The sequence below is a fragment of the Globicephala melas genome, chromosome 1 (assembly GCF_963455315.2).
Source record: "Globicephala melas chromosome 1, mGloMel1.2, whole genome shotgun sequence".
NCBI classification, from domain to species: domain Eukaryota; kingdom Metazoa; phylum Chordata; class Mammalia; order Artiodactyla; family Delphinidae; genus Globicephala; species Globicephala melas.
In genome coordinates this window covers 142,128,457-142,154,257 of record NC_083314.1, presented here as the reverse complement: position 1 = coordinate 142,154,257, position 25,801 = coordinate 142,128,457, and the positions used below count along the sequence as shown (strand labels likewise).

The following is a 25,801-nucleotide window of genomic DNA, read 5'->3' as shown; positions in this document are numbered from 1 at the left end:
AAATGTGCATAGCCGAATGGAAAAGTCGGGGACCCTGCGGGCGCGCCTGCAGGGGCGCAGCGCGGGCAAACACGCAGCGCACAGGTCTGTGGCGATCACAAATCGCAAGGCCTGGGTTGCCGTGGCAGCGGTGGCGGCGGTGGCAGAAGCCGGTCTGGCCTGCCGGCGGGCGCGGAAAACTCCCACAGTCGAGTTCCGCGAGCGCGCGGAACTCGCCGCGGCGGGCGGGCCAGCGCCATGGCCACCAACTGGTTCACGGGCTCCCTTGAGGTGGGGGGGCGGGGGGGGCGGGGGGGGCGTAGGGCTGGCAGTGAGGGGTGGGGGCGGGACTTTCTATACCTCTCCTGCCTGCCGCACTTCCCGGCCCAGAGTCTTTTACCACCATTATTAAGTTATTTAAAATCATTTCAGAAGCACCTACTATGTGCTGCTCAGAGAGGCCAAGTGGCCTGGCCCATAGTAGGTCACTCAGCCCAAAAGTCATGGGTTGGATTTCAACCCGGGTGTCTTTCTTCATTCATACGTATGACATATATCGTGTGTATATCATATATATATATACCACCTATGATATATGTATCATATCATAGGTGGTATATATATATATATATATATATATATATACATACACACACACACATATATATATGTGATAGGTGATATATATATATATATATATATATCACCTACTATGTTCCAGGCACAGTTCTAGCATCTGGGGATAAAATAGTGAACAAAACAGCAAAGCCCTTGCTCATGAGCTTGCCTTCATATGGGAGGGGTGGTGGGAGTGGATAATAAACAAAAAAAGAAAAAGATATAAAATGTTGGCTAGTGATAAGGGCTATGGAGAAAAAGGAAGTGGGGAGGGGGAACCTGCGAGTGCAGGGGATGGTGCGGCTGGTGGTTGCACTGAGAAGGTGATTTTGAGTAAAGGTTCCCAGCAGGGGGTTAGGGGACCAGACAAGGGTGGAATCTAGGGAGAGGGAACCTGGAAGGACGAAGACCCTGAGGAGGCAGCAGCCCTGCTCATCCTTCATGGGCCAGCTCCAAAGTCACCTCCCGTGGGATGCCAACTCTCCCACCACCCAGAACTGCCCTCATCAGGGCTGGGTGCCTCTCACTGGGCATCTGTCCCTCCCAGGTTTGACGTCTCCGCTGTCTATCCCAACCAGAAGAAGTTCAGCGCCTTCAGGGAGGCCCCGTACTCCAGGGTTTACTCTGTGGATGTGGTGAGTTTGCATAGCTTCCCGAGTCTCCCACATGGTCTGGCCACTGCCCCTCTGAGTCCCTCCCTGTGACAGATGAGCTGATTTGTGTAAGGGGCATGCCTCACACCCCTCCGTGCCCTCAGCCCACAGCTCAGAGCTTGAATCAGAGCTGGGGCCTCAATGTGTTTGATAAACGCAGGACTGTAATGAAAACAGCATGGGTCGGATCCACAGAGACCTGGGTTCCACTTGCAGCTCTTGCACAGACTGGCTGCGGGCTCTCTCTGAAGTGTAAGGGGGCCAGTGACAGAGGATGTCATGGTTGCACCTTGAGGGCCAGGCTCGGGGCTGGGGGAGGGGCCCCCAGAGGGGTATTGCCTGTCCACTCCCAGGTCAGGGTGACAGCTTAGAGAGGACTTGCTCTGTGGGTGGACTCGTGGGTGTGGCTGGCCTCGCTCTGACTGTGCTCTGACTCAGTCCCACATAGGACCTGGGACCTATGGTTGCAAGGAGACCTGCTTCAGCATCAAGAAGTTGAAGAAGGAGGTGGGCACAGGCTGCGCCAAGGCCCAGGAAGCCACCTGGCTGACGCAGCTGCCCCACTTCCAGTACCGGGCCATCCTCAAAGAGAAGCGGCAGCAGGTGAGGCCCCTGGGGCCCCACCCTGCCCTACTGCTGGTGCCAGGTCCTCCTGCCCGGTCCTGCCTGCCCCCAGGGTGGCCTGCAGTGTCCTCCCAGGCCCAGGTAGACCTCATCCTTTAAGGAACACATCCTCGCCTGGACTCCTGCCCGTGTGGACACTCCCAAGTGTAAAGTTTTCAACTCTGCTCTCTTCTCTTGGGGCAGAAGGAAGAGCTGGGGCCTGGCTCCTACAACTCCAAAGACTTCTTAGAAGAGTTGCAGGAGAAACCGGGCAGCACCCGGGGGCTGCTCAGCTCCGGGGAGATTCGCTTCCGAGGACTCATTGGGGTAGGTGTTCTCATACACGGAGTGGGATCCCTCCTACCCTCTGCTCTGTCTGAAGAGCATGCAGCCTGGGTGGGGCTGGAAGCGCCCTTTCTCCTACCGTTCTTCTTCCCAGACTTGGCCAGGCTCCCCTCTGGGATCCCACAGCCCCTCTGCTTTCCAGTTCCACAGCTTTCAGCCCACTGGCTGTCGTAGGTTTCTGCATCTCCCCCACCAGATCAGGAGCTCCCTGCCGGCAGAGATGGGTCTGGTTCATCTTTGAGTCCCTGGCACAGAGCCAGGCATACATTAGGTGCTCAACAAACTCCTCCATATCTATAGCCATCCAGCCATCCAGTAAATAATGGTTGAGCGCCCTCTAGTGCCACGTAATGATCCAGCAGTGATGAAGACAAGGACCCTGCCCTCATGGAGCTGTGGTCCTAGTGGTAGAAACAATGGTACAGAGAAGCAAATCACATATAATGAGGGCCATGGGGAAAAATGAGACAGGGAGAGATGGTGAACGATGAGGTGCCATTTATAGGGTAGTCAGGGAAGACTTCTGGGAGGAGGTGGTGTTCGAGCAAAACCTGTGGTAGGTGAGCAATGGAGACTCACGGAATCTGTGAGTGAGGGGGGAGGAGGCAAGAGCAGAGGGGTGAGGACCAGGACATGAGGCCCTTCTGGCAAGGTGAGGGCCTCGGGTTTGATTCCAGGTGCTGTGGGAGGACAGCGGAGGAGGGTTTTGCTGTGTGTGTGGGGGGTACTGAGTGACATGCTTGTGGGGGAGGGGATCGGAGGCATCCAGAGGGGAGGTGACTGTGGTGAGAGGTGGGGGTGGCGGGAGGGCTGCCGTGGCATCGGTGTGGGTCGGGATGAGTGGGGTTCAGGCTCCATAGGGTCATGCGGGCAAAGGCGGGAGTCACACCCACGCTGCCAGTGCCACCCCTCCTCCCCTGCCCCTCACGCTCCCTGGGCTGGACACCCTTGTCCTCCTCACGCCTCAAAGTGAGGCAAAGCACTCGCCCTGTGCTTTGCCCCTGCTCTCCCCTCTACCAGAAGTACCATTCCGCCACCAGCGGCCCCTTCACCTAAGGACCCCCTGCTCATCCCTCAGCTCTCAGCTCCGAGGTCTGACCTGACCCCATGAGGGGCCATCTCCCTTTCCCAGGAGCCCCGATTGTGGCTGTGGGTTCAGTGTCTCTCTCCCAGCGCACAGCAGCCCCCGAGGGTGGACCACATCTGCCCGGTTGGTTCGCTGCAGAATCCCCAGGTCCTAGCAGTGCCTGGCACGTGATAAGTCTTTGTGGACTAAACCCATGCCTGCCTACTAAGTACTGGTTCTCCAAAACACTCTAATTTTTTATAACCACTCCAGACGAGGCCCTGGAGGCTCAGAGAGGATAAACATCTTGCCCCAGTGGGCCAAATGGGCAAACCCCAAGCCAGGGCCTCACCTCCACACCTCACCACTGTGAAGCCTTCTGTGGAGCCTGGGAATTACTCCTTGCCACGTTCAGGGGACGTGCACATGCATCCTCAGGTGCAGAAGCTGTAACTGCACTGTGGGGAGAGGGGCTGCCTGGAGGCACTGAAAAATGAATGATTTCCTTCAAGTCTAAAGTAATAATAGCCGACACTTAATGCAGCACTTGCCGTGTGCCAGGCACTGTTCTAAGCACGTGAGTGTACTAATGAATGTAGTCCTCACCACAGCCCTGTGAAGCAGGCACTGTCATCGCCACTTACAGACAGAAAACGAGCACAGAGAGGTTAAGTGACTGCCCAAGGTCACAGAGCTATTAAGCGGCAGAGGCAGGATTGAGTCCAAGGTGTCCACACGTAACAACTGCACTTGACCCGTAGGCTGGGCTCACTTGGTTTGTTCCTTGACCATCCGTGGAGGACAGGATCTAATGGCAGAGCCCAGCCCCACTGAAGGCAGAGGAGTTGGGGGAACAAATCAGATGCTGTCTGTTTCCTCCTGTGCCCGGTCCCCAGCGCTGGAGCATCTGCGAGGTTGGCTGAGAAGGGTGAAGGTCCCACGGCCTGTCCCTCCATTCCAGCTGTCTCTTCTTCTCTCTGGTCCCCACATCTGCTCCTGCAGTAACCTCACTGGGCCCTGCGGGATTTCCCCGAGCCACTCTCCTGGGCTCAGGGCTGGACAGAAAGTTCAAGGAGGTGGCACTGCCCCAGTGGGCAGAAGGCAGCCCCGGGAAGAGCTCACATCCAAGGCCCGACTTTCTCAGCTACCATCTTGCTCTGGGCTGGGAACCTGATGGCCTCCTCTGGCCTCTGGTCCCTCCAGTTGTCCTCCCAGTGTGGGTGGGACAGGCCTACAAATGCCACCTGTGCAGGGTGCTGACTTCTCCATGGGGGCCTCCGCAGCGCCAGTGCCAAAGCTGTGGGTGCCTGCTTTGGGTCCTGTAAATCCTTCCCCAGAGCGGATGGGCTGTTGAAGCACACCCCTGAAAAGCCAGCGCCTCCTGTGCTGGCACTGGGCTCTGCCTCCATCCTCCTCCTAGTACGCTCTGCCCTCCCTTGGCTGTGGGGACACTGGGCTCTGTGTCCTTGGAGCTCCTCTGCCAGCCTCCCTCCATGGCTTCTCTTTCCCAGGCCCTGCCCTCCCCACCACCCTCTGTGGGGTGTTCTCTCTTGCGCAGCCAGGCTCCATGCACATGGCTTCAGATCCCCACCCCGGGGTCCTCCAGGCTCCTCAAACTCTGCATGCCCTGCTCCTGCGATGTCAGCATCTCCCACAGGCCTGCTCTTCCTGGGCAATGGCACCGCCCAGCGGCCAGAGCCGGAGGCCCACGGGCACCTTGTTCTCCTGTAGTCACGGGCGTCTGTGCTTCTGTCTCCCATCCTCCTCCTTCCATCCCCTTGACCTCTGCCCAAGCCCAAGCCACACTCCCCCTGCCCAGGGGCGCCCCCAGGACTGATGTCCTGGTCACCTACTATTGCCCCAGTTGCCTTCCTAAGTGTCCTCATGCCCCAGAATCAAGTCTGGATGCCCCGCTTGGCCTTCAAGGCCTTCCCATTCTCTTCCCAGTATACCTCTCCCAACTGCCTCAGAGGTGCTCTTATGGCCCCCTCCACCTGGGACACCTGTCCCACCCCTTCATCTTCTGGGAAGATGACTCTTTCTTCAAGGTCCACCTAAAAGGAAATCTTGTAAATGACAATTCCCACTTCCCCCAGAATTAAGCACTCCTGCCCGGTCCCAGAAGCCCTGAAACGTAACATTCTGGTTAAAGTCAGGGGTATTCACATCAGCCCAGGTGTGCTGCTGCACCTCTGAACCTGAAGGTTTGAAGGGAGAGATGAGGCTTTGCCGACAGAGTGCCGGCACTGGGCTCCTCCTGGTCTGTGAGCTCCGGGATCAGCAGCTCCACCCCTTTGTTATAACCCTCGCTTCTGAGGTCTCCCTAGACACCGTGGTGCTTATTCCTCTCCCACCTCTGGTGCCTGCACAGTGCCTGGGAAACAGTAGAAGCTCAGAGGATCATGCATGGATTTTGAAGTTAGAACCCTTGTGCTGCCCCTTTCTGGAGGTGGGACCTTGGACACAAGGTTTGCCTCTCTGAGACTCAGTTTCCCCATCTATTGATTGCAAGTGGCACTGATCTGATCTCATCAGGATGTCTCCAGGACCAAGATATTAAGCCTAGTAGAGCAGCCGGCACATGATGTTGAGACCCACCTTCCTCCTTTGGGGCTTTTCTCCTGAACGTACCTGGAAACCGTGGGCCCTGGAAGGAGGCAATGTGCATTCTGGTTCCTCTGAGGGTGAATGAACCTGATGCCTGCCACGGCCTGACTACCCACCCTCTCTGCCAGGCCTGGTTCTGGGCTGCTTCCTGGGAGGTTCCAGGGACTGGAGGTAGTCAGGGCTGAGCCATATGTGGAGTGGCAGCGATCCCGTGTGGCTAAAAGGTGCAAAGCAGCAGAAAACATCCTGCCGGGTCTTGACCCAACGATGGCTACCCACTCACCCACCTGTACTGCAGGGTGGCCCTTCTCTTTCCACATACAAAGGCCATATTTCCGACCCTGGCAGTCGAGGCTTCAGATCCTCATTCCAGCCACAGTTCTCAACCTCTCCTACCTCTTTCTCTCCTACCCCGCCCCACCAAGACAGCCACCCCACCCTGACTTATTAGGTGTTGGCATCCACTATGGACTGGACATGTGCAAGAGGCTTTATAGACGTTATTTCATATCATCCTCATTACCTTGGAAGAAAGTTCTACTAACCCTGTGCTTGAAACGTGGGCCATGGGGCTAAGAAGGAGTAAGTGGCATATGCCCAAGGTCAGTCAGCTAGGAAGCAGTGGAGTCAGGATTCGAACCCAGGACTCCAGATCCCTCCAGGTCGCAGCGCTGTTCACAGCACAGTGGGAAACCCATTCATGTAAACGTAGGGCTATAACACAGGGGTGTAGTGGTTGGGATTTCCGAGACCACCAAGGCAAGCAGCTGTCTGGGGTGATCAGGGAAGAAAGCCTTCATTCCCAGGAGAGATGACATTCGAGCTGGTTTTGCAGGATTAGAAGAACTTTCCAAGGCCAAGAAGGCGGGAAGGGCATTTTGGGTGGCAGTAATGGCACAAGCAAGCAAAGGCGAGGAGGTTGCCAGAATGGCATAGGTTTGGGGACCAGCAAGGACCTCACTTTGGCTGAAGCGTCAGATGTAGGAAGGGAACAGTGAGGGATAAGCTGGACAGACCAGTGGGGCCCCAGTGAAGTCTGAACTGGGAACTGAAGGTCTGAGCAGTGGCAGAGGCTCCCAGGCCCACAGTGCTGTGTGTTTTGGGGGGCAGTTAACACACAGGGACTCTGAAAATCCCGTTACCCTCTGGAGGGCATCTCTTCCTCAGATGCGCTCAGCAGCACAAGGCGTGGGACTAACAGCATTTATGTCCCTCCCTCTCGCCCCCAGAACTACTATCCAGGCCCTGGAAATTATGGGGAGAAGGGCAACCCGTACACGAAGCTGGAGGAGAGTGCCTGGAACCGGTCTCATTCCAAGGGCCTCATGTGCAGGATGACCAACAAACCGCCCCCCTTGGCTCATCAGGTATCCCCCTACTCTGGCCAGGCCTCACCCACCTCGCTGCGCAGACCTGGAGGGGGGACTCCAGGGCAGATGGGGAAACTGAGGCCCCAAGGGGTGATGGACCAGCAGGGATTGTCCTCTGTGCTCTGTTCCAGGGGAGCAGTCTGGCACTGGGCACCTACACCTTCAAAAGTGGCATCGAGGCGTACCTGGCACGATCCATGGGCACCCGCGGCCTCTATGACACTTTCTCGGGTGACCAAAGCAAGCTTCAGCCTTATGGACATTACTCTGTGCGGGTGTGTGCCCAGGCGGGCTATGCCTCCCCTGGCAGGAAAACAGGCCTCACCTATCCACGGCACCCTGTGTGCCAGGCTCTGCGCAGGACTCTTCCCGTAGCCTGCTCACTCCCCCCTCCCAGCTAGGGCAGGGTAAGGCGCCCTGTGTTAGAGGAGGAGACTGAGGCTAGCCACGCAGCTGGTAGGGGCAGAGCCGGGATTGAACCCCACGGCATCTGTCTGGTTTCACCTCCAGTCCCCTCTCCTCTGTACCAGCACGAATTGCAGGGGAGGTGCAGGGGGCCCCAGTACCAGGCCTGGATGGGAGACAGGCTGCCAGGCCTGCAGGGACCTAGATGGTGCAGGCCTGAGTGTCCTGCTGTTTGGGAGACACTTCCCAGCCATCTCAGACCCAGCTAAGCTGAGTGGGTTAGTGGCAGAGAACTGGAGGGCTGGGAGGGGAAGCTGAGGTCGAATTTTAGCTTGATGCCCCCGTTTCCTGCACCAGTCAAATTCCTGTTGTGTGATCCCTAGCACTGTGGGCTTTGCTTTCATAGTAATTGGACTTAAGTATTTGTCTAACTGTTTATTTTGTCTCTACTGTGCCTTCACTCATGTGTGTCTTGGGCCAGGTAATCGTCTAAGTGCAGGGGAACCTGCCCCAGTGGTGCTTACTTTCTAGTAAGTGCTTACTTTCTCGTGCAAAAAGAAACACTATCGCAAGTGAAAACAATATAGAATGTTAGCAGGGAGTGGGTGCTATGGTAAAGGCATCAGGAGTGCTAGGAAGTGGCGGTGGTGAAATGTTGAAATTCTTTGGGACCAGCTGGTAAACAGCCACTGAATGAGCCCTGCAACCTGGCTCCTCCCTGGGGCTTCCCAGGCCTCCCCATGACCAGCTACGAAGGTGTCCTGTCAGCAGAGCAGGGGCCTCAGACGCTCCGTAGGCCCTAGAGCCAATGCCCAGGCCACAGGATATTATTTTGTGTTATCTAAAAAATAAACATTTTAAAGAGCAGTTTTAGGTTCACAGCAAAATTGAGCAGGAAGTACAGGGTTCTCATGTTCCCGCTGTCCCCGCTACATGCCCAGGCCCCCACTATCAGTAATCAGCACCAGAGGGGAACATTTCTTACAATCAGTGAATCGACACTGACACATTATTATCGCCGAAAGCCCACGGTTTACATTAGGGCTCACTCTCGGTGTTGTACATTCAATGGGTTTGGACAAATATATAATAACATGTATCCACCATTATAGTATCATACAGAGTAGCTTTGCTGCCCTAAGAATCCTGAGTGTTCCCCCGTCACACTGGTTTTTAAATATTTGGACTATCGCTCCTGCTTAGAACAGTGCCTGACTCAGTAAATGTCCACGAAACAAGTGAAAGAAAGAAGAAATGGATGAAGGCAAGCTGGGCTGCAGGGCACCGCACGGAGGAGGGGCTGTTAGAGACCCCATCAGACTGACCCCACCCCTGGCTGGGGGGCTTCGTCTCTGTCGCCCAGGTCAGGGTGGACTGGCCTGGCCATGGGACAGTGGCAGGCATGGGGGAGAGTGATGCCTCATTGGATCACTGCTTGTCTCTGACTGTGGTAAGGGTCCAGCATCGCAGCTCTTGCTTTTCCTGACATAACATATTCTTTTTCCTCCTCTGTTTCTCAGAAAAAACGGCCCAGGGAACTGATGAATTTCAAGAGCTTCGTGGAAGAACTTAAGTCATGTCACAATAAGAAGCGTGGAGTTTTTTCAAAAGTTCCCCGCAACCCGGAAGCCCCTCCAGAAAGAATTTATTGGGCCACACTTAGCCAGTGTCCCCCAAAACTAGTCACTGTGCCCCTATGGCCTTCCTTCCTTCTTCTCTTGGAAGGGGGCTTTCCTGCGGGGGCAGGGTGGGGTGGAAGTGGCTATTTCAGCCGAAAGCTCACCCTTGGGTACCAGACTTACCTGGTTCCCAATCCTGGTATTGTACTTACTAGTCACATTGGATCAGTGTCTGTCACTCTCTGAGCCTTGGTTTACATGCTTGTCCCGTGAGCATGACCAGGTGGCTGTGAGAATTCATTGAGGTTAGTACTAGAGCCTATAGCATGGAGCCTGGCACCCGGGAAGTGCCCAGTGGGCATTGATCTCTGCCCCTCCCTCCCCTGCAGAGAGGATGAGGGGAAAACTGGAGCGGGACCAAGTGTGAATAAGGGGTCTGCCCGACAGAAGGCCGCACACCGGTTCTGTTTAGGGGAGCGGTGGGCTCCTTTCTGGGGGCTCGGCAGCCAGTCATTTGAGTAGGCTCTGGACATTAGTCGACCCCCAAGCAGGTTCTGCCCCCCCAGGGAGGGAACTGCTAAGGGCTTGGGAAGGTGGGCGTGTCCAGAGGAATGAAAAAGGGTACCAACATTTCCTGAACACCTGCTCTGGGGAGGACACATTTCAGCCCCCTGGAGGGAGGGATTGTCTTTTGCATTTCATGAAAGGAAACTGAGGCCCAGAGATAGGAAGGGATTTGCCCAGGCTCCCAGCAAGGGGGAGGAGCCAAGATTGGAGCCCAACTCATTTAGCTGCAAAGTCCGTGTGGCTTCTGCTCCCCAGACTGGGGTCTGGAGCACCTCTCTGGACCCTGCCAGACTGGGAGAGCCCTTGGGAACCTGGAAAGAGGTTTCAGGCTGATGGGTGGGCATAGAGTGGGTGGCAGGGGTCATGAGAGTACCGCAGGGCCCCTTCACCCCCAGAGGATGGGCTCCTGGTAAGTTGGGAGGTGGCCAGGTACCTCCTACCATCCTTGGCTCAAGTCTCAGGGCTGCCAGGGCGGTGAGGTCAGCTGCCCAGAGCCCTCATCAGGCCTGGCCCCAGGCTGACCACCGCCAGACCTCGCCAAGCTTTCAGCCTTTGTTCCTCACCTCTAGGCCGTGTCTGGTCCCGGTATGTGGCTTCCTCCAGAGAAGGAATGCAAACACATCAACCAACCACCGTTCCTGCTGTCTCCCAAGCGGATAGGCATAAAGGCCTCCCCGATGATTCTGGGAACCTGGGTGAGTGCGTCTGGGTAGGGGATACACAGTGAGAAGCAGGGAACACTCTCCTAATTCTACAGGCAGCCCCAAGTTCTCCTTCCCCCTGGGAACTGATGCTCTGAGGGAGCCCATCCCACCTCTTTTTTTTCTACCAGGGACTAACACCCACTCCCACTGTCTCATTTCTCTCAGGCAGTGGTTTTTCAAACTTGAGCGGGCATCAGCCTCACCTGGAGGGCTTGCCCCATGCCAGACCTTCTGATTCAGTAAGCCTGGGGTGGAGCCTGGGAACTTGCATTTCTAATGAGTTCTCAGGTGATGCTGATCCTGTGTTCCAGGGACAAGTTTGAGAACCACTGTGCTAATGGACATCACCCAGAGCCATCCCACTCTCTTATTTTGTAGGGAAATGCTCCCTCCATTCTCTTCATATTTGTCTTGAGGCCTCAGGGGCAGCTCAGGGAGTTGGCCCATTTCTCATCTCTGGTTGAGCAAGGACCCTCTCCTCCCCTCTCCTCCCCCTCCCCTCTCCTCCCCTCTCCTCCCCCTCCCCTCTCCTCCCCCTCCCCTCTCCTCCCCTCTCCTCCCCCTCCCCTCTCCTCCCCCTCCCCTCTCCTCCCCTCTCCTCCCCCTCCCCTCCCGTCCCCTCCCCCTCCCCTCTCCTCCCCTCCCCTCCCCTCTCCTCCCCTCCCCTCTCCTCCCCTCCCCTCTCCTCCCCTCCCCTCTCCTCCCCCTCCCCTCTCCTCCCCTCCCCTCTCCTCCCCCTCCCCTCTCCTCCCCTCCCCTCTCCTCCCCCTCCCCTCCCCTCTCCTCCCCCTCCCCAGAGGCAGCCATCCCCCATATATGACCTAATCTTCGGTTTGTTGGTGTTCGTGTAAGACAGCTAAGCTCTTGCCTTCGTGTGCCTGCCTTCTTCATGCACCAGATGGCATTGGGCATCAGCCTCATTCCGTTTCTCATTCCTGTCCTTCATTTTTTTTTTTTTTTTTTCCTGTCCTTCATTTTTTAAGCCCACCTTTTACTGGGGTCTAATAACCATACAGAAGGGAGCATGAGTCCTAAGCGAAGAGCTCCATGAATTGTCACAAAATGGACTCACCATGTAACCACCCCCCAGAGGGTTGAAGGGCACGTTTCCAGCACCCCAGGGCCACCCCCCAACCTCCCTCCCCATCAGGTGGTTCCTCTCCTGGCTTCCAGTAGTGCAGGTTAGTTTTGCCTGGTTTTGAACAGCTGTTTTTTTTTTTAAATTAATTGAGATATTTAATACACAGTGCAAACCATAGTTTCATCTGATTATAAATGTATGAGTTATCTATCAGTTATCACAAACAGCAACAAGGACCTTAGAGCTACGTTAGAAAAATGTATAGCTGGGACTTAACTCTAACAATCTCACGTGCTCTCAAGAGAACACCATCCATTTCAAATCAGTGTCACAAACTCCAAAAAGACCAGGGGAGTGGGAGTGAGGAGTGGGCCAGAGTGGGAAACACAGGGGCCAGTACACAGGTGATGGACAGAAATACAGCTCTCAAGGAAACCAAAATCAGATGCATTATTACAGCTAAAGACAAGGAAAAGCTTATGGCTTTTAAAAAACAACTCCTGGGCTTCCCTGGTGGCGCAGTGGTTGAGAATCCGCCTGCCAAGGCAGGGGACACGGGTTCGATTCCTGGTCCGGAAAGATCCCACATGCCGCGGAGCAACTAAGCCCGTGTGTCACAACTACTGAGCCCGCGTGCCACAACTACTGAAGACCGCGTGCCTAGAGCCCATGCTCCACAACGAGAGAAACCACTGCAATGAGAAGCCCGCACACTGCAACGAAGAGTAGCCCCCGCTCGCTGCAACTAGAGAAAGCCTGGGCGCAGCAATGAAGACCCAACACAGCCAAAAATAATTAAACAAAATAAATAAATTTATTTAAAAAATACAAAACAACTCCTGCCAGTACCATACAAGTCTTACGAAGAGATGTGTGACAAGTCAGCTGACTTAAAAAGACAGAGGCTACATCTTCAGGTCATTTCAACTGCAAACGGTCGACCCTATCCATTGAGGTTCAGCAGTGGAGTCAGTGTAGTCCAGAAGCTCAATGTTGGATTTGCAAATACAGTTTATTTTACAGAAACTCAACATTATAAACAGCAGGCACCTCCCCCGCCCCTTGCCTGTCCCGCTGGGTGCAGACCATGCTATGCAGAGTGAGCAGTGATGCTGCCCTACTGCTTTGGAGGAAGACTCGAGAGTGATGGAACCTGCCTGCCCTGCACACGCACGTGCCTGCCCGCCGCGCAGGCCATCAGACTGGGCCCAGCCCACACTGGACCGGTTAAGTGGATCCAGCCCGGGTCTCCAATTCCTTCACGTCATCGTCTTCCTCTTCCTTCTTCTTGGTGGGTTTTGTTGGTAGGGATATAGAGGGAACATTTGGTAGAGGGACTGTTTCCGGTCCACTGATTTCCAGCATATTCTTGTCTAGTTCCTCCTGTTCTAGTTCTTCTAATTCTGTCACGAGCTCCTCCTCGTCAAACTCTTCTCCAAACCCTACAGATTTTGAAATAGCTGTTGAAGTTTCTTCTGCAGGTTCCTGCTGGTCAGCAATGTCCTGCGTTAACTCGTCAGCTTTATCGACGTCCGTGTTGTCGTGGGCAGCCTTCACGGCCTTGGTGGCATAGCCCACATTCTTGAGCACCTTGGTGTTGGTGTTGGCATTCTCCAGGGCCTCTCGCTGGAACTCGATGGTTGACAGCGTGCTGTTGATCTGTACCAACTGCTTTCCATACCTCTTTTTGCGCTTCAGTGCCTAGAGGGCAGCACGCTTGATTTTGGTGTCGTGCTTCTTGGCGGCCATCAGCTCCTGCTCTATCTTCTTCTCCAGGAATTCTTTCTTCTTACTTAGCATCTCCTCTGTGTTCCAAAGCCTCTGGATGGCCTCCCGGGGGGGGGTTGGGCCGCCCTTGCCGGCTTTACCCCCTCCAGCCCTGAACAGCTGCCCAAACACTGACACTGCTGCTGCTGGACATGCCAGCCTGCGCTGCCCGCTCCCCGCCCTGCCACCCGCTGCCGCCGCAGCCCTCCTGAACAGCTGTGTATTTTTAAGCTGTGGCTTTCTCCTGGTTTCCCTGGGAACATCTTGCTTGGAACCTGCCTTCCTACTAAGCTCCCCCTGCCCCATCCCGCAGGCCCACACCCCAGCTCTCCCTCTTCCACTCCACCTCCTTGTCTCCCGAGCGATGCCTTGGCCCCCAGTGTGCCCATACCCCCTGCCCTGCTCGGTTCTTGTGAGGTCCAGACGGTCAGGTCCCTACATTCTTCCTTTTCTCACCTCCAGCCTGCACCTCCTCCAAGGGGAGAGAGTCTTCGCTTGGGGACCCAGTCTGACCTTGGGACAGATTCTATACAAGTGGCAGATTCCTGTCCTGCCACTCTCCTGCCCTCACTCGTCACTCTGGACAGGCTGCCTCTCCTCTCTGAACCTCTCCACTGGCGCTTCTTGTACTACAACCCGGGTTTCTGGGTGGGATGGTGTATTCATTTCCTAAAGCTGCCATAACAAAGTATCACAGACTAGATGGCTTAAGACAACAGAAATTTATCCTCTCTCAGTTCTGGGAGCCAGAAGTCTGAAATCCAGGTATCGACAAAACCGCATTTCCTCTGAAACCTGTAGGGGAGAATCCTTCCTGGCCTCTTTGTAGCCGCTGGTGGTGGCTGGCGATCCTTGGAACTCCTTGGCTTGTAAATACATCACTCCAGCCTCTGCCTCCATGTTGTATGGCCATCTTCCCCCTGTATGTCTCTGCTTATGAGCACACTAGTCACATTGGATTAAGGACCCACCCTACTCCGGTATGAGCTCATCTTAATTGATTACATCTGCAGCTATTTCCAAATAAGCTCACACTCTGAGGTCCTGGGGATTAGGGCTTCCACATCTCTTTGGGGAACACGATTCATTGTGTAACAGATGGAGTAAGGAGGAGCCTAGAGGGAGGGGAGGGGGCCTGAGATCAAGTTTCCAAGCCAGGCATCCAGCTTGCTAATGTCCTGCCTCTTCTCCCTGGTGCAGAACCCCGTGGGTGTGGGTCGCTACCTCAACACCCAGCTGATGGAGACAAAGGACCATCAGCAGCGATACCGGTCCCTGTTCATGGGTGGATCCAAGCGCTACCTCTCGGACCCAGCCCGGGACAGGCTCATGCAGTGAGTGCCACTGGAGCTCCAGCAGAGGGGCAAGGGCACAGAGGGGCTTACTCTGGGCTGGGCTGGGGGCTCCAGCATCTTGTGCTTGGTTCCCATGGGAGCACAGCTGCCGCCCCTAGTGCCAGGCAAACAGCTGTGGCAGTGGAAAGAGTTCAGATCCTGGCTCTGATGCTTACTGGCTATGTGAGGTGGGGCACATCGCTTAACCTCTCTGGGCCTCACTTCCCTCAGCTGTCAATGAGCAGGGGACGGTGGAGACCCAAATGGAATATTCTGTCTAAAGTTGGTGGTAAGGAGAAAAGGAACTCCATCGAGGCTAACTCCTCCACCCACAACCCACACGGTCTAGGATTACGTTGCATGGCATCACCACATGGAATCTGCTTCTTGGTGTTGAAAACGGGGCTGGTAAAACTCACCTCAGGAAGTTGTTGTGAAACCTAAAGAAAAAAGCGCATGGAATACTGTGGCTAACTGTAAAACAGCTTGCAAATGTTAGCTGCCGCCGTGTCTTATTGACCTAAGATACCATCAATTGCCGTATAATCTCAACTTCAGAAATGTTAAAATATGAATAAACATGCACTTTAGAATTGGAAATTCTGTCATTCTGTCATCGGAAATTCTGGTGAGAGCATGAGGACCAGATTCTGGGGGACCAGATCTAAATATTTAAAAACAGCTTTTAGGGCTTCCCTGGTGGCGCAGTGGTTGAGAGTCCGCCTGCCGATGCAGGCGACACGGGTTCGTGCCCCGGTCCGGGAAGATCCCACATGCCGCGGAGCGGCTGGGCCGTGAGCCATGGCTGCTGAGTCTGCGCGTCCGGAGCCTGTGCTCCGCAACGGGAGAGGCCACAACAGTGAGAGGTTAAAAAAAAACAACAAAAAAACCCCCAGCTTTTAAATATTTTTATCAAAGTAGACCTGTGTCTTCTTTTTTTTTTTTTTTTTTTTTTGCGGTATGTGGGCCGTGGCCCACTCACTGCCACGGCTCACTGCCGTGGCCTCTCCCGTTGCGTGAGTGCTACAGGATTTCCCTTGTAAACTGGCTTAGAATTCTGTGTCTACTACTCAGCTGTGCGACCTACATGTTACTTGGAGACAGACTTATATCTGAAAAGTGAGAGTAAACAAAATAACCACCTTGTAGAGTCTGCTTTAAGGACTGAAGGCCATAATGCATGTAGATGTGCCCTGCCCCGTGGATGATGTTTTGTAGGTATGTTGTAAGTGCTGGCTTCCCGGGCCCTTAGCTGCTGCTAGGCCTTGGCCGAATTCCGTCTTGTTAATACAAGGGTAAGTTCTTTTTTTTTTTTTTAATTTTTGAATTTTATTTAATTAATTTTTTATAGAGCAGTTTTTATTAGTCATCCATTTTATACACATCAGTGTATACATGTCAATCCCAATCTCCCAATTCATCACACACACACACACACACACCCCCTCCGCTTTCCCCCCTTAGTGTCCCTGCATTTATTCTCTACATCTGTGTCTCAATTTCTGCCCTGCAAACCGGTTCATCTGTACCATTTTTCTAGGTTCCACATATATGCGTTAATATACGATATTTTTTTTTGGCTTTCTGACTTACTTCACTCTGTATGACAGTCTCTAGATCCATCCACGTCTCAACAAATGACCCAATTTCATTCCTTTTTATGGCTGAGTAATATTCCATTGCATATATGTGCCACATCTTCTTTATCCATTCATCTGTCGATGGACATTTAGGTTGCTTCCATGACCTGGCTATTGTAAATAGTGCTGCAGTGAACATTGGGGACAAGGGGTAAGTTCTTTACAGAGGCTGAAAATGCACATCACCCAGGAAAAGAAACTACAATGGCTTAAATCACCCTTTGTTGTCAAAGACCCAAGGAAAAGATTACTAAGATGGAGATTTGATAGAGACAGGGAGAAACAGGAGGGCATTTCACCCTGAGGGAGGGTGGGAGCTTTGAAAGTAGAGGCCAAAAACATTAAATGTGACAGTGAAATACCAAAGGTTTCTCATGAAGTCAAGAACGAAACAGGGATGCCTATATCAGTGGCATTATTCAACATTGTTCTGGAAGTTCTAGCAAATGTAGTAAGACAAAAAATAAAAATATTGGTAAAGAAGAGCAAAATCATCACAATTTATAATGGTATGTGTGTTTACCTAAAGAAATCCAAGAGAGTTCATTTTATTTATTTATTTAAATTCACTCTTTTTTTTAAAAAAATAAATTATTTTTGGCTGCGTGGGGTCTTCATTGTTACATGCGGGCTTTCTCTAGTTGTGGCGAGCAGGGGCTACTCTTCATCGCTGTGCGTGAGCTTCTCATTGCGGTGGCTTCTCTTGCTGAGGAGTACAGGCTCTAGGCGTGCAGGCTTCAGTAGTTGTAGCACACGGGCTCAGTAGTTGTGGCACGCAGGCTTAGTTGCTCTACGGCATGTGGGATCTTCCCAGACCAGGGATCAAACCCATGTCCCCTCCATTGGCAGGCGGATTCTTTACCACTGCGCCACCAGGGAAGTCCCGAGAGTTCATTTTAAAACTGCAAAGTAAGGAAGCAAGTGCAATAAAGTTTGTAAATAGTTTCCTTTGATACTGCAGCCACAACAAATAGAAAACTGAATTGAGAAAAAGAAAAAGATTCTATTCTTATGAGCTACACAATACAATGCATTGGGATAAAGTTAATCAAGTATATTCAAGGCATAAATGGAGAAAAATATAAACCTTTACTAAAAGATGTTAAAGAAGGCCTGAATAACTGGAGCGAATACCAGGTTCATGGATGGAAAGGCTCAATATTGAAAAAATAGTAATTCTCCCCATTGATGTACACATTTAGTGCAATTTTTAATCAAATTGTAAGGGGGTTGGTAGGGGGAATTGAATACATTTATTATAAGCTTTGTCTGAAAGAGTAAATACATATGAATATTAAAAAATAGGAGACTAACAATCCCACCAACAAATGCATTGCCACATGCATTTGACAACACACCATGGAGGACTAGACCCCAGACTGTTGACCATGGTTACACCTGGGGGGTCTTTTGCATTCTACCTTGTTTTATTTCTGAAATGTTTGAAGTTTTCAAAGTAAACATATATTATTTTTATAATTAGAAAAAAACAAATAAAAAAAGGACAAGAACTCTTGAGGCAGACTACACCAATTATGGGTTCTTGTGGACCCATCTCTAGCCAAGAGTCACCCTTTGTCTTCCAGACCTCAGTTTTCCCATCTGTAAAAGGGAAATACTTTATACCCTAGAGGACATGGCTGGGCATAATTAAGGCTTATGAATGCTACCGAATGGAAGCCAACCATCAGGTGCCTGTGGGTGTCTGATGGTCAGGCCAGTGCATGATTCTCACTGGGACTCAGGTTCATTGTTCATGAAGCCCCAACTCAATTGGACTCTTGGCTCAGGAGGACTTTGCCACGAGGCACAGAAGGTAAGTCATAAGTTGGGAAGAAGGATTTCCTTATATGCTCTTTCATTGATTGATTCATTTGAAAGACCTGTTCTGTGCTTGGTTCTACCCTGAGTATTGCTGCGCTGCTGACTGTTTTCAGGTGATGAGAAATGTTCTCTCATTCATTCACTGAGTTTTTTATTTCTGAGTTCATATTTTAATTTCTAAGAGTTATTTTTGTTTTCTGAATGTTCCTTTTAGTAACAACATGCTCATATTTCATGGATACAATGCTTTCTTATCCTTTGAAGATATTATTAAGACAAATTTGCCTGACATAGTCTCCTTCTGTTTCAATTTTTTTTTTCACGTGTTTGTTTTGGCCTCAATCTTCCATATCAGAGATTTTTCTCAAATATCTGGTGATCCTTGACAGTGCACTCATGTCTAATTGAAAATCCTACTAGAGACTCTGGGGCACTTGTTGACCATTGGTTCACCATAGCATGACCAAGCTGAGTGTTTTCACTGGGGGAATTTCAGTGTCAGTGTTGTTAGATCTTTTCCCCTTGGCCTTGGCTGGAGAAAGCTCTTCTGAGAGATGTAAATCTGGCTGCCAGAACGTTATGTGGGGGAGAAGAACTTAGAGATCTCAATATTTAGTGATCAAACTCCCATTTGATTCCCTGTTTTAAATAGGATACTCGTGACATCAACTCTTCCCGGTATCATCCTGTACAGAGAACCTCTCTGTCTCCAGAGAATAAATTCTGCAATCTTCATTCATGAAGGGTATTCATCTGGCTGCAGAGAGTGGAGAGGGAGGTTGATATTACACAGACATTCAATCCATATCCTTGTGTTGGTGCACTCCCAATTCCAGGGGTACCTAGTGCTGCCAATTCCTCGGTCTTTTGGAGTGAGGGAATTCTTAGCTTTAACTTCTTCTATTTTAGGATTTAGCTTTCTTGGGTATGCTAACATAGTTACCATTCTTCCATCTGCTTTTCAACTTCCTAAATATTCTCTCTTACTGCTGCTGCTTCTATGCTTTTTGTCCTTGTGGGTATATGAGTTTAAATTTGTATTCCTTTACTCCTGTTTTAGTGAGATTTCAGGAGGGATGGAGGTTAATATACGCAGTCAATCCACTAAAAGTGTGGTGAAATTTCTGAGTTTCAAAAGTAAAGTAAAAATCTTGGAGATGTCAGATCTAAGAAGACAAATAACCTACGATCTAGATAAAAGACAATCAGACATGTTTGGGGCCTCTCTTCTGAAACATGAATGATAGAAAACACTGTTTATACCACAAGAAAAAGACTTGAGACTAGAATTCTCTATGTAGCCAAACTATCATTCATGGGCAAATAGAGATGCACAAGAATTTGGGATGTATACCAAATGTATCTTTTCTGAAAATATTACTGGGGGATATACTGCAAGTGAAAAATGAATTAGCATAGGAGCTCAACAAAGGGGAAGACATAAAATGTAAGAATATATCTAGCTATGATTTACCAGATAAATGTGAACAACAGCAAAAAGTGGTAATACAAATACTAAGCAAAATAGAATTCAAGGCAAAAATATTAAATGGGACAAAGATGAGTATTTAATCATGGTAAACAATGAAATCCATGAAGAAGTTATAAAAACCGTGAACCTTCACGCACTCAAAATAACAGCAACAAACTCCCACAATCATAATGGGAATTCCTTTTTTTTTTTTTTTTTTTGTGGTACACGGACCTCTCACTGTTGTGGCCTCTCCCGTTGCGGAACACAGGCTCCGGACGTGCAGGCTCAGCGGCCATGGCTCACAGGCCCAGCCGCTCCGAGGCATGCAGGATCCTCCCGGACCGGGGCACGAACCCGTGTCCCCTGCATCGGCAGGCGGACTCTCAACCACTGCGCCACCAGGGAAGCCCGGGAATTCTTAATAGACCTGAGAATTTGACAGACAAGGACATGTAAATAATTATTTAGAGGATTTGAATAGGTGTGTTTTACTCCACATCATTTTCAGATATTCATGGAACACTTATAAAAGTTAATCTTCTAAGAAAATTTCATTTAAAATATCTAAATTAAAAACACCCTACATAGAAAATTTTAGGTTACTTTTTCTAAACAGAGTACAATAAAACAAGACATTAACAATAAAAGGATAACCCTCAAAACCAAGTACTTGGAAACTAGTAAGTAGTCTTCTTAAAAGCTCTTGGGTCTAAGAGAAAATCTAGTTTGAAATTACAGTCCATTTAGAAATTAATTACAATAAAAACTCTGTATCAAAACCTATGTAAGGGGCTTCCCTGGTGGCGCAGTGGTTGGGAGTCCACCTGCCGATGCAGGGGACACGGGTTCGTGCCCCGGTCTGGGAAGATCCCACATGCCGTGGAGCGGCTGGGCCCGTGAGCCATGGCCGGTGGGCCTGCGCGTCCGGAGCCTGTGCTCCGCGACGGGAGAGGCCACAACAGTGAGAGGCCCGCATACCACAAAAAAAAAAAAAACCTATGTAATATTGTCAAAGCACCCATTAGAGGAAAATTCATAGCTTTAATAGCTTTTAATATTAAATATGAAAGATTGAAACCAACAGAAGCAATCATTCTACTCTAGAAGTTTAAAAACGTCAAAATAAATTTAAAACTAAGGCAGGAGTAAAGAATTAATGAGAACAAGTCGAGTCTGGAAGGATGGAGGTGCTCTTACTGGGGCCTCACAACTCCTCCATGTTGATGTGCTATTGTCAATCCCTGCTTCGGCTGTAGGATGCGGGCCACGACTCAGTGTGGGTGTGGATGGAAAAGTGTAGGGTCCACAGACTGCGAGGCTGCTGTAGAAAGGCAAAGAGCGATGGTCAGGGCTGTCTTCCCATCTTATACGTGAGTGCCTGCAGAGGTGGGGGAAATGGCTCAGAGGCCCGCAGCCAAGCAGGCAGGGCGGGGACCAGGGCTCTGACTCAGGTCCTGTACTTCAGCCTCTCCTCCTTGGCCAGGTTTGCAGAGGCCATGGGTGTGGAACACAACTTGGCCTTGAACAATTTGCTGTCTTCAGTCCAGGCGAGGGAGGGCGTGTGTGGGAGAGTTGTAAAGTCTCCTTCTGGAATGTGTAGTGACAGCTAATCTTTCTCACCTGTCACTGCCAAGCCTCACCTGCTTCTTCCTGCCAAACCGCTGGTTCTGGGCTTCCAGCGAGGCAGCCTGGGATTTGACTCCCGTGTGGAAAGGCAGCCTTTTGCTTTCCATTATTTAGAGCTATACACATAGGAGGTGCTTCATAAATGTGGCTGATGGACCCATGGAGCAAGTTTTCCACCTGGTCACCTTTCTGGCTCTTACAGCCTGGTCTCTTTACTCCATCTGGCCACCCTCTGGCCGTGTGGACATGCTCGCTTTGCACTCCAGCCAGGCCACGCTTTGGCCACACTGCGATCTGTTCTTGAAACACTCTTCTCCTAGTTTCTGTCTGGAAAATTCCTATTTATCCTCCACAATTCTGCTTAAATATGAAGGCTTCCCTGATTTTTCCAGACGATGCCTCTTTATTCTCAGCCTCTTGTGCATTCCCAGTTTGGAGCACTTTCCCTTTATATTGTAATTATTTATTCACATGCCTGTGGTCCCTACTAAACAGAACTTCTCTATTCTCAAACTCCAGCGTCTGGCTGGCACGTGTAGAAGGAGCTCAGTGCATATTTGTTAAAGGATGAGTCAGTGCCCCACGCAAAGGAAACTTCCAGTTCGATCTGTCAGAAGCTTATTTCTCCTAAGTTTTTTCACTTGACATTTTTTTACGAAAAATTTAAACGTACACCAAAATAGAAAGGATTTTACAGTGTACCCTTGTATATGCATCACTTAGATTCTACCATTAATGTTTTATTCTTCTTGTTTTATGACATAGCTTCCTGTCTGTTAATCTATGAATCATCTATCTATGATCATCCTTCTACCCATCTATTAATTACCTTACAATCTGATAAATTTCAAAGTAAATGGCAGACATCAATACTTCCTCCTAAATACTTCAGTAGGCATACTAACTTTTTAGTATTTTTAACTAAAGTCACATTCCTTGTCCAGAAATCTGAAATTGAAATCGTAAGTATCCATTTTTATAACAATAATAATAATAAATTCTTATATCACTAGAGTATATTTATAATATTCAAAGTGATTTTATATGTATTTACTGTATACGATAACTTTAAAAGGTAGGAATTACTCTCAATGTTTTTCAGTTGAGACAACTGAAATTTGGGGAGAGAAAGGGATTTCCTAAAGCTGCTGCTAGGCAACAGCATTCATGCATGTAATCTTCAAAAATGAATTGAGAACTTGCTATGTGGCAGGCACATCTTGGGACATGGCAGAAGAGAACCAGACAGACAGCAGTTCTGTCCCAGAGTGGCTCCCACATTTCTGGGGAAGGCACTCAACCCCCGTTCTACAGTTACAGGGTAGTGTGAGAAGGATGAGGGCAGGAGGGGCCTGGGACTTTTCTATGTCCAGAATGCTCTCCCCACTCTTTTACCCACAGCGTTTTGGAGGGTGAGACCAGGAGAGAAGGCCCTTTGAACCCAGGAAGGCTAAGGCACAGATAGCCTTCACCATGGCCAGTCTTCCTGTCCTCGCCCCACCTGCTCACACCCGGTCACTCCCCTTGGACCTCCTGGGCCTCTGTGCATGCTGCTTTGGTGGGAGATTTGGAAGTTTGAACAGGAAAGGGGGACTCTTAGGAAATTCAGCACAGAGTCCCCCTTCCCCAGGGTTCCAAGCTGTGTTCTTTCCACAAGTGTTCACTTCTTTCAGGGAGGAGAAAAATTAGGACAAAGGAAAGAGCATGAACAAAGGAAAGGAAGCCAAAAAGCTCAGGACCTGTCCGGAAAACCCTAGATGGTTCAATTCGGATGATGTATGGAGTGTGTAAAGGGGAATCGCAGAGAATAAGGCAGGTGAGATTGGTTAGGTCAGTCCTTAGAGGCCTTGATTGTGAAGCTAAGCTGCTCAGACTTTATCTGACCTGTGAGAAGCCACAGAAGGATTTTTGTAAAAGTTAGATTTATAATAGTAAAACTTACAGCCAGTAAAATTCACCCTTTTTAGGTATATAGCTCTATGAGATCTTTTTTCCAGTTCTGTGAGTTTTGACAAATGTATATAGTCATGTAATTAATCACCCAAACAAGCAAGATAAAGGATATTACCATCACCCCTAAAAGTTTCCTCGTGCCATTTGTAGGCCCCAGCCCCTGGCAACTACTGATGTGATTACCAGCCCTATAGTTTTGCCTTTTCCAGAATGTCATATAAATGGAATCATGCTGTATGTAGAATCTTGTTTCTTTCATTTTGCATGGCGTTCTTGAGATTCATCCATACTGTTGCTTATATTAGCAGTTTGTTCCTTTTTAATGTTGACTTGTGTTCTCTTGAATGGATATACCACAGTTTATCCACTTTCAAGGAGAGGGCCATTTGGGTTGTTTCCAGTCTGGGCAATTTTGAATAAAGCTGCTATAAGCAGTCCCATATAGGTCTTCATGTAGACATATGCTTTCGTTCTTCTTTGGGAAATATCTAGAGTAGGATTTCTAGGTCACTTGATAAATGTATGTATAACTTTATAAGAAACTGCCCAACTATTTTCTGAAAAGATTGTATTCCCACTAACAATGTATGTGGGTCTAATTGCTTTACATTCTTGTCAACATTTGGTATTATAAGACTTTTTTTCCTTCCAAATTTAGCCATCCTAATAGGGGTATTTCCTTGTGGTTTGAATTTGCATTTCTCTAACGACAAGATGTTGGGCATTTTTCCATGTACCTCCTCCATATCTCTTCTTTTACACATTTTAAAAAACGGTTACTTGTTTTCTTCTATTAAGTGTTGAGAGTCCTTTATATATTCCAGGCATACATCCTTTATCAGACATGTATTGTGCAAATATTTTCTTCCGGACCCTCAAAAGGGTTTAAATGGGAAGTAACTCTTGTGTTTTAAAGACGTACTCTGTGGCATTGTTGGGTAGGGGAGTGGGATGGGGCCGGATGGAGACAAGGAGGCCGACTTAGTGTCAGGTGAGAGCTGAGGCTCTGAGCCAGGCCAGGGGCAGTGGGCTGGGGAGGACTGAAGAGCAGAAGGCACGGAGACCCACCGGATCATCATAAAGGCCTCTTTGGCCCTGTAAGCCCGCCCTCCTGCCTGCCTTCCTTTGACAGATATTTGTGGACACCACCTTTCAAGCATCTGAAACAGTCTAGGCATAGGGGAAATATCAATAAAGACATCAAAGTCCTGTCTTCATCAAGTTTACGTCTTGGTGGGAAAGACAGACAACGAACAAACACATACATGTGTGCACCATAATGGCTGGTATATGCTGTTGGACACACAAAGCAAGGGGTTCTTATAAAATGCCACCTTCCAAATGGCTTCTGAGATGAAACCAGAGAGAGTCCTCATGGTTCCACCCTTAGGAAAGAATCCGAGCAATGGGAGGGATGTTAGACTGTGGTCAGGGGATCTGGGCTGGAATTCTGGTCATCAGCGTGACCTCAGACAAGTTCCCTCCTTTTTGTGACCCTCAGTCTCCCTATTGGGATGGTCTTTTAGGTGCTAGGATTTTGTATTTGAAGTTCTTACAAACCGGTTTGGGGGCTCTGATGAGCCAAAGTAGGTGCATAGCAGAGGAATTTCCTCCTTAGAACCAGGCTGTTTTGTTGGAAAAGCTCTAGAGGTTATCAATTTTGGCCTCTCAACTAATGTAGGATCTCCTAGGAAGCACCCTGTTCATCCCCTGTGGGTGCCCCTCCAGGGATGGGGGGCTCAATCTCTTCCAAGGGACCAGTTCCATTTTCTCTTTCTCTGTCTTTTAAAGGGAAAGAATCACACCTTTTACTAGGGGGAAGTGCTCTCCAACTGTGGATTACAATTCAGATCCTATTCCTTAAAGTCGCACATGAAGGACAGCCTGCAGTGACCGGAAGACCCAAAGGCCTGAAGACAGATCTGGGGATGGGAGGGTAGGAGTGGGAATGGGGGGTCTTGGAGAAAGGACACATGGGAATGTCTGGAAGAGGGGAGAGGTGTGGTGGGATCACTTTTGCTGGAGATGTCTACCGGGAGGTCGTGATGTCTGCTGGGCCAGATATCTTTTGATATGACAGATCAATTATCCTGAGAATTGGCTACTGACGTGAACATGGGAGCCAGACAGCAGATGGACTAAAGGGGTGGAATGTGGTTGACACTCTTGGAACCCCTTTTATTCTAAAGCCAAAGTCCTTGGATCCCTGATCAGTAAAACCCAAAGAGAGTTGGGAGAGTGGAGCATATGTCCTAAGGTGGCCATAGGCCCTCTCTGGGAATACTCCATCTCCATCCCAGGATGCTCTTGGAAGCTCAGCAGGGCCAAATGCCATGAGGAGGCTTCTGACCTCCAGGAATCATGCAGTCATTGGGAACAAACAGTTCCAGTCCCAAAGTCAGAACTCGTGGGCACGCCAGTCTAGCCCAGAGGTGGGTCTGTGCGGGTTGGTCACAATGTCCTGAGCTTCTGCCCTCACTGTTTTTGGACAGTGAGAGATTGGGTGGGATGGCAGGAGTGTGTTGTCTTTAGAAAAGAGGAGACAGACTCACAGCCTCAGCCACAA

General features: G+C 50.1%; 1 protein-coding gene and 1 pseudogene across 1 annotated transcript; one reads left to right on the top strand and one right to left on the bottom strand.

Annotated features, from left to right (window-relative positions):
* The first annotated feature begins 16 nt into the window (after window positions 1-16).
* CIMAP2 (ciliary microtubule associated protein 2) lies at window positions 17-25,099 on the top strand. The gene is made up of 10 exons (XM_060294955.1): window positions 17-270; window positions 1,145-1,232; window positions 1,689-1,853; window positions 2,058-2,180; window positions 7,101-7,238; window positions 7,373-7,516; window positions 9,167-9,328; window positions 10,402-10,527; window positions 14,585-14,718; window positions 25,027-25,099. Exons 1-10 carry the CDS (start codon window positions 17-19, stop codon window positions 25,097-25,099), a joined length of 1,407 nt encoding a protein of 468 aa, XP_060150938.1.
* On the bottom strand, window positions 12,845-13,432 carry LOC132594044 (charged multivesicular body protein 4b pseudogene; annotated as a pseudogene).
* Window positions 25,100-25,801: the final 702 nt, after the last annotated feature.

Excerpts from the sequence above, each read along its gene's own strand:
- CIMAP2 (XM_060294955.1), top strand. The coding sequence starts at position 17 with ATGGAAAAGTCGGGGACCCTGCGGGCGCGCCTGCAGGGGCGCAGCGCG. Across the intron at positions 1,233-1,688 it reads GGGTTTACTCTGTGGATGTG|TCCCACATAGGACCTGGGAC; the intron begins GTGAGTTTGCAT and ends GCTCTGACTCAG. Across the intron at positions 14,719-25,026 it reads GCCCGGGACAGGCTCATGCA|GGAAAGAATCACACCTTTTA; the intron begins GTGAGTGCCACT and ends TGTCTTTTAAAG.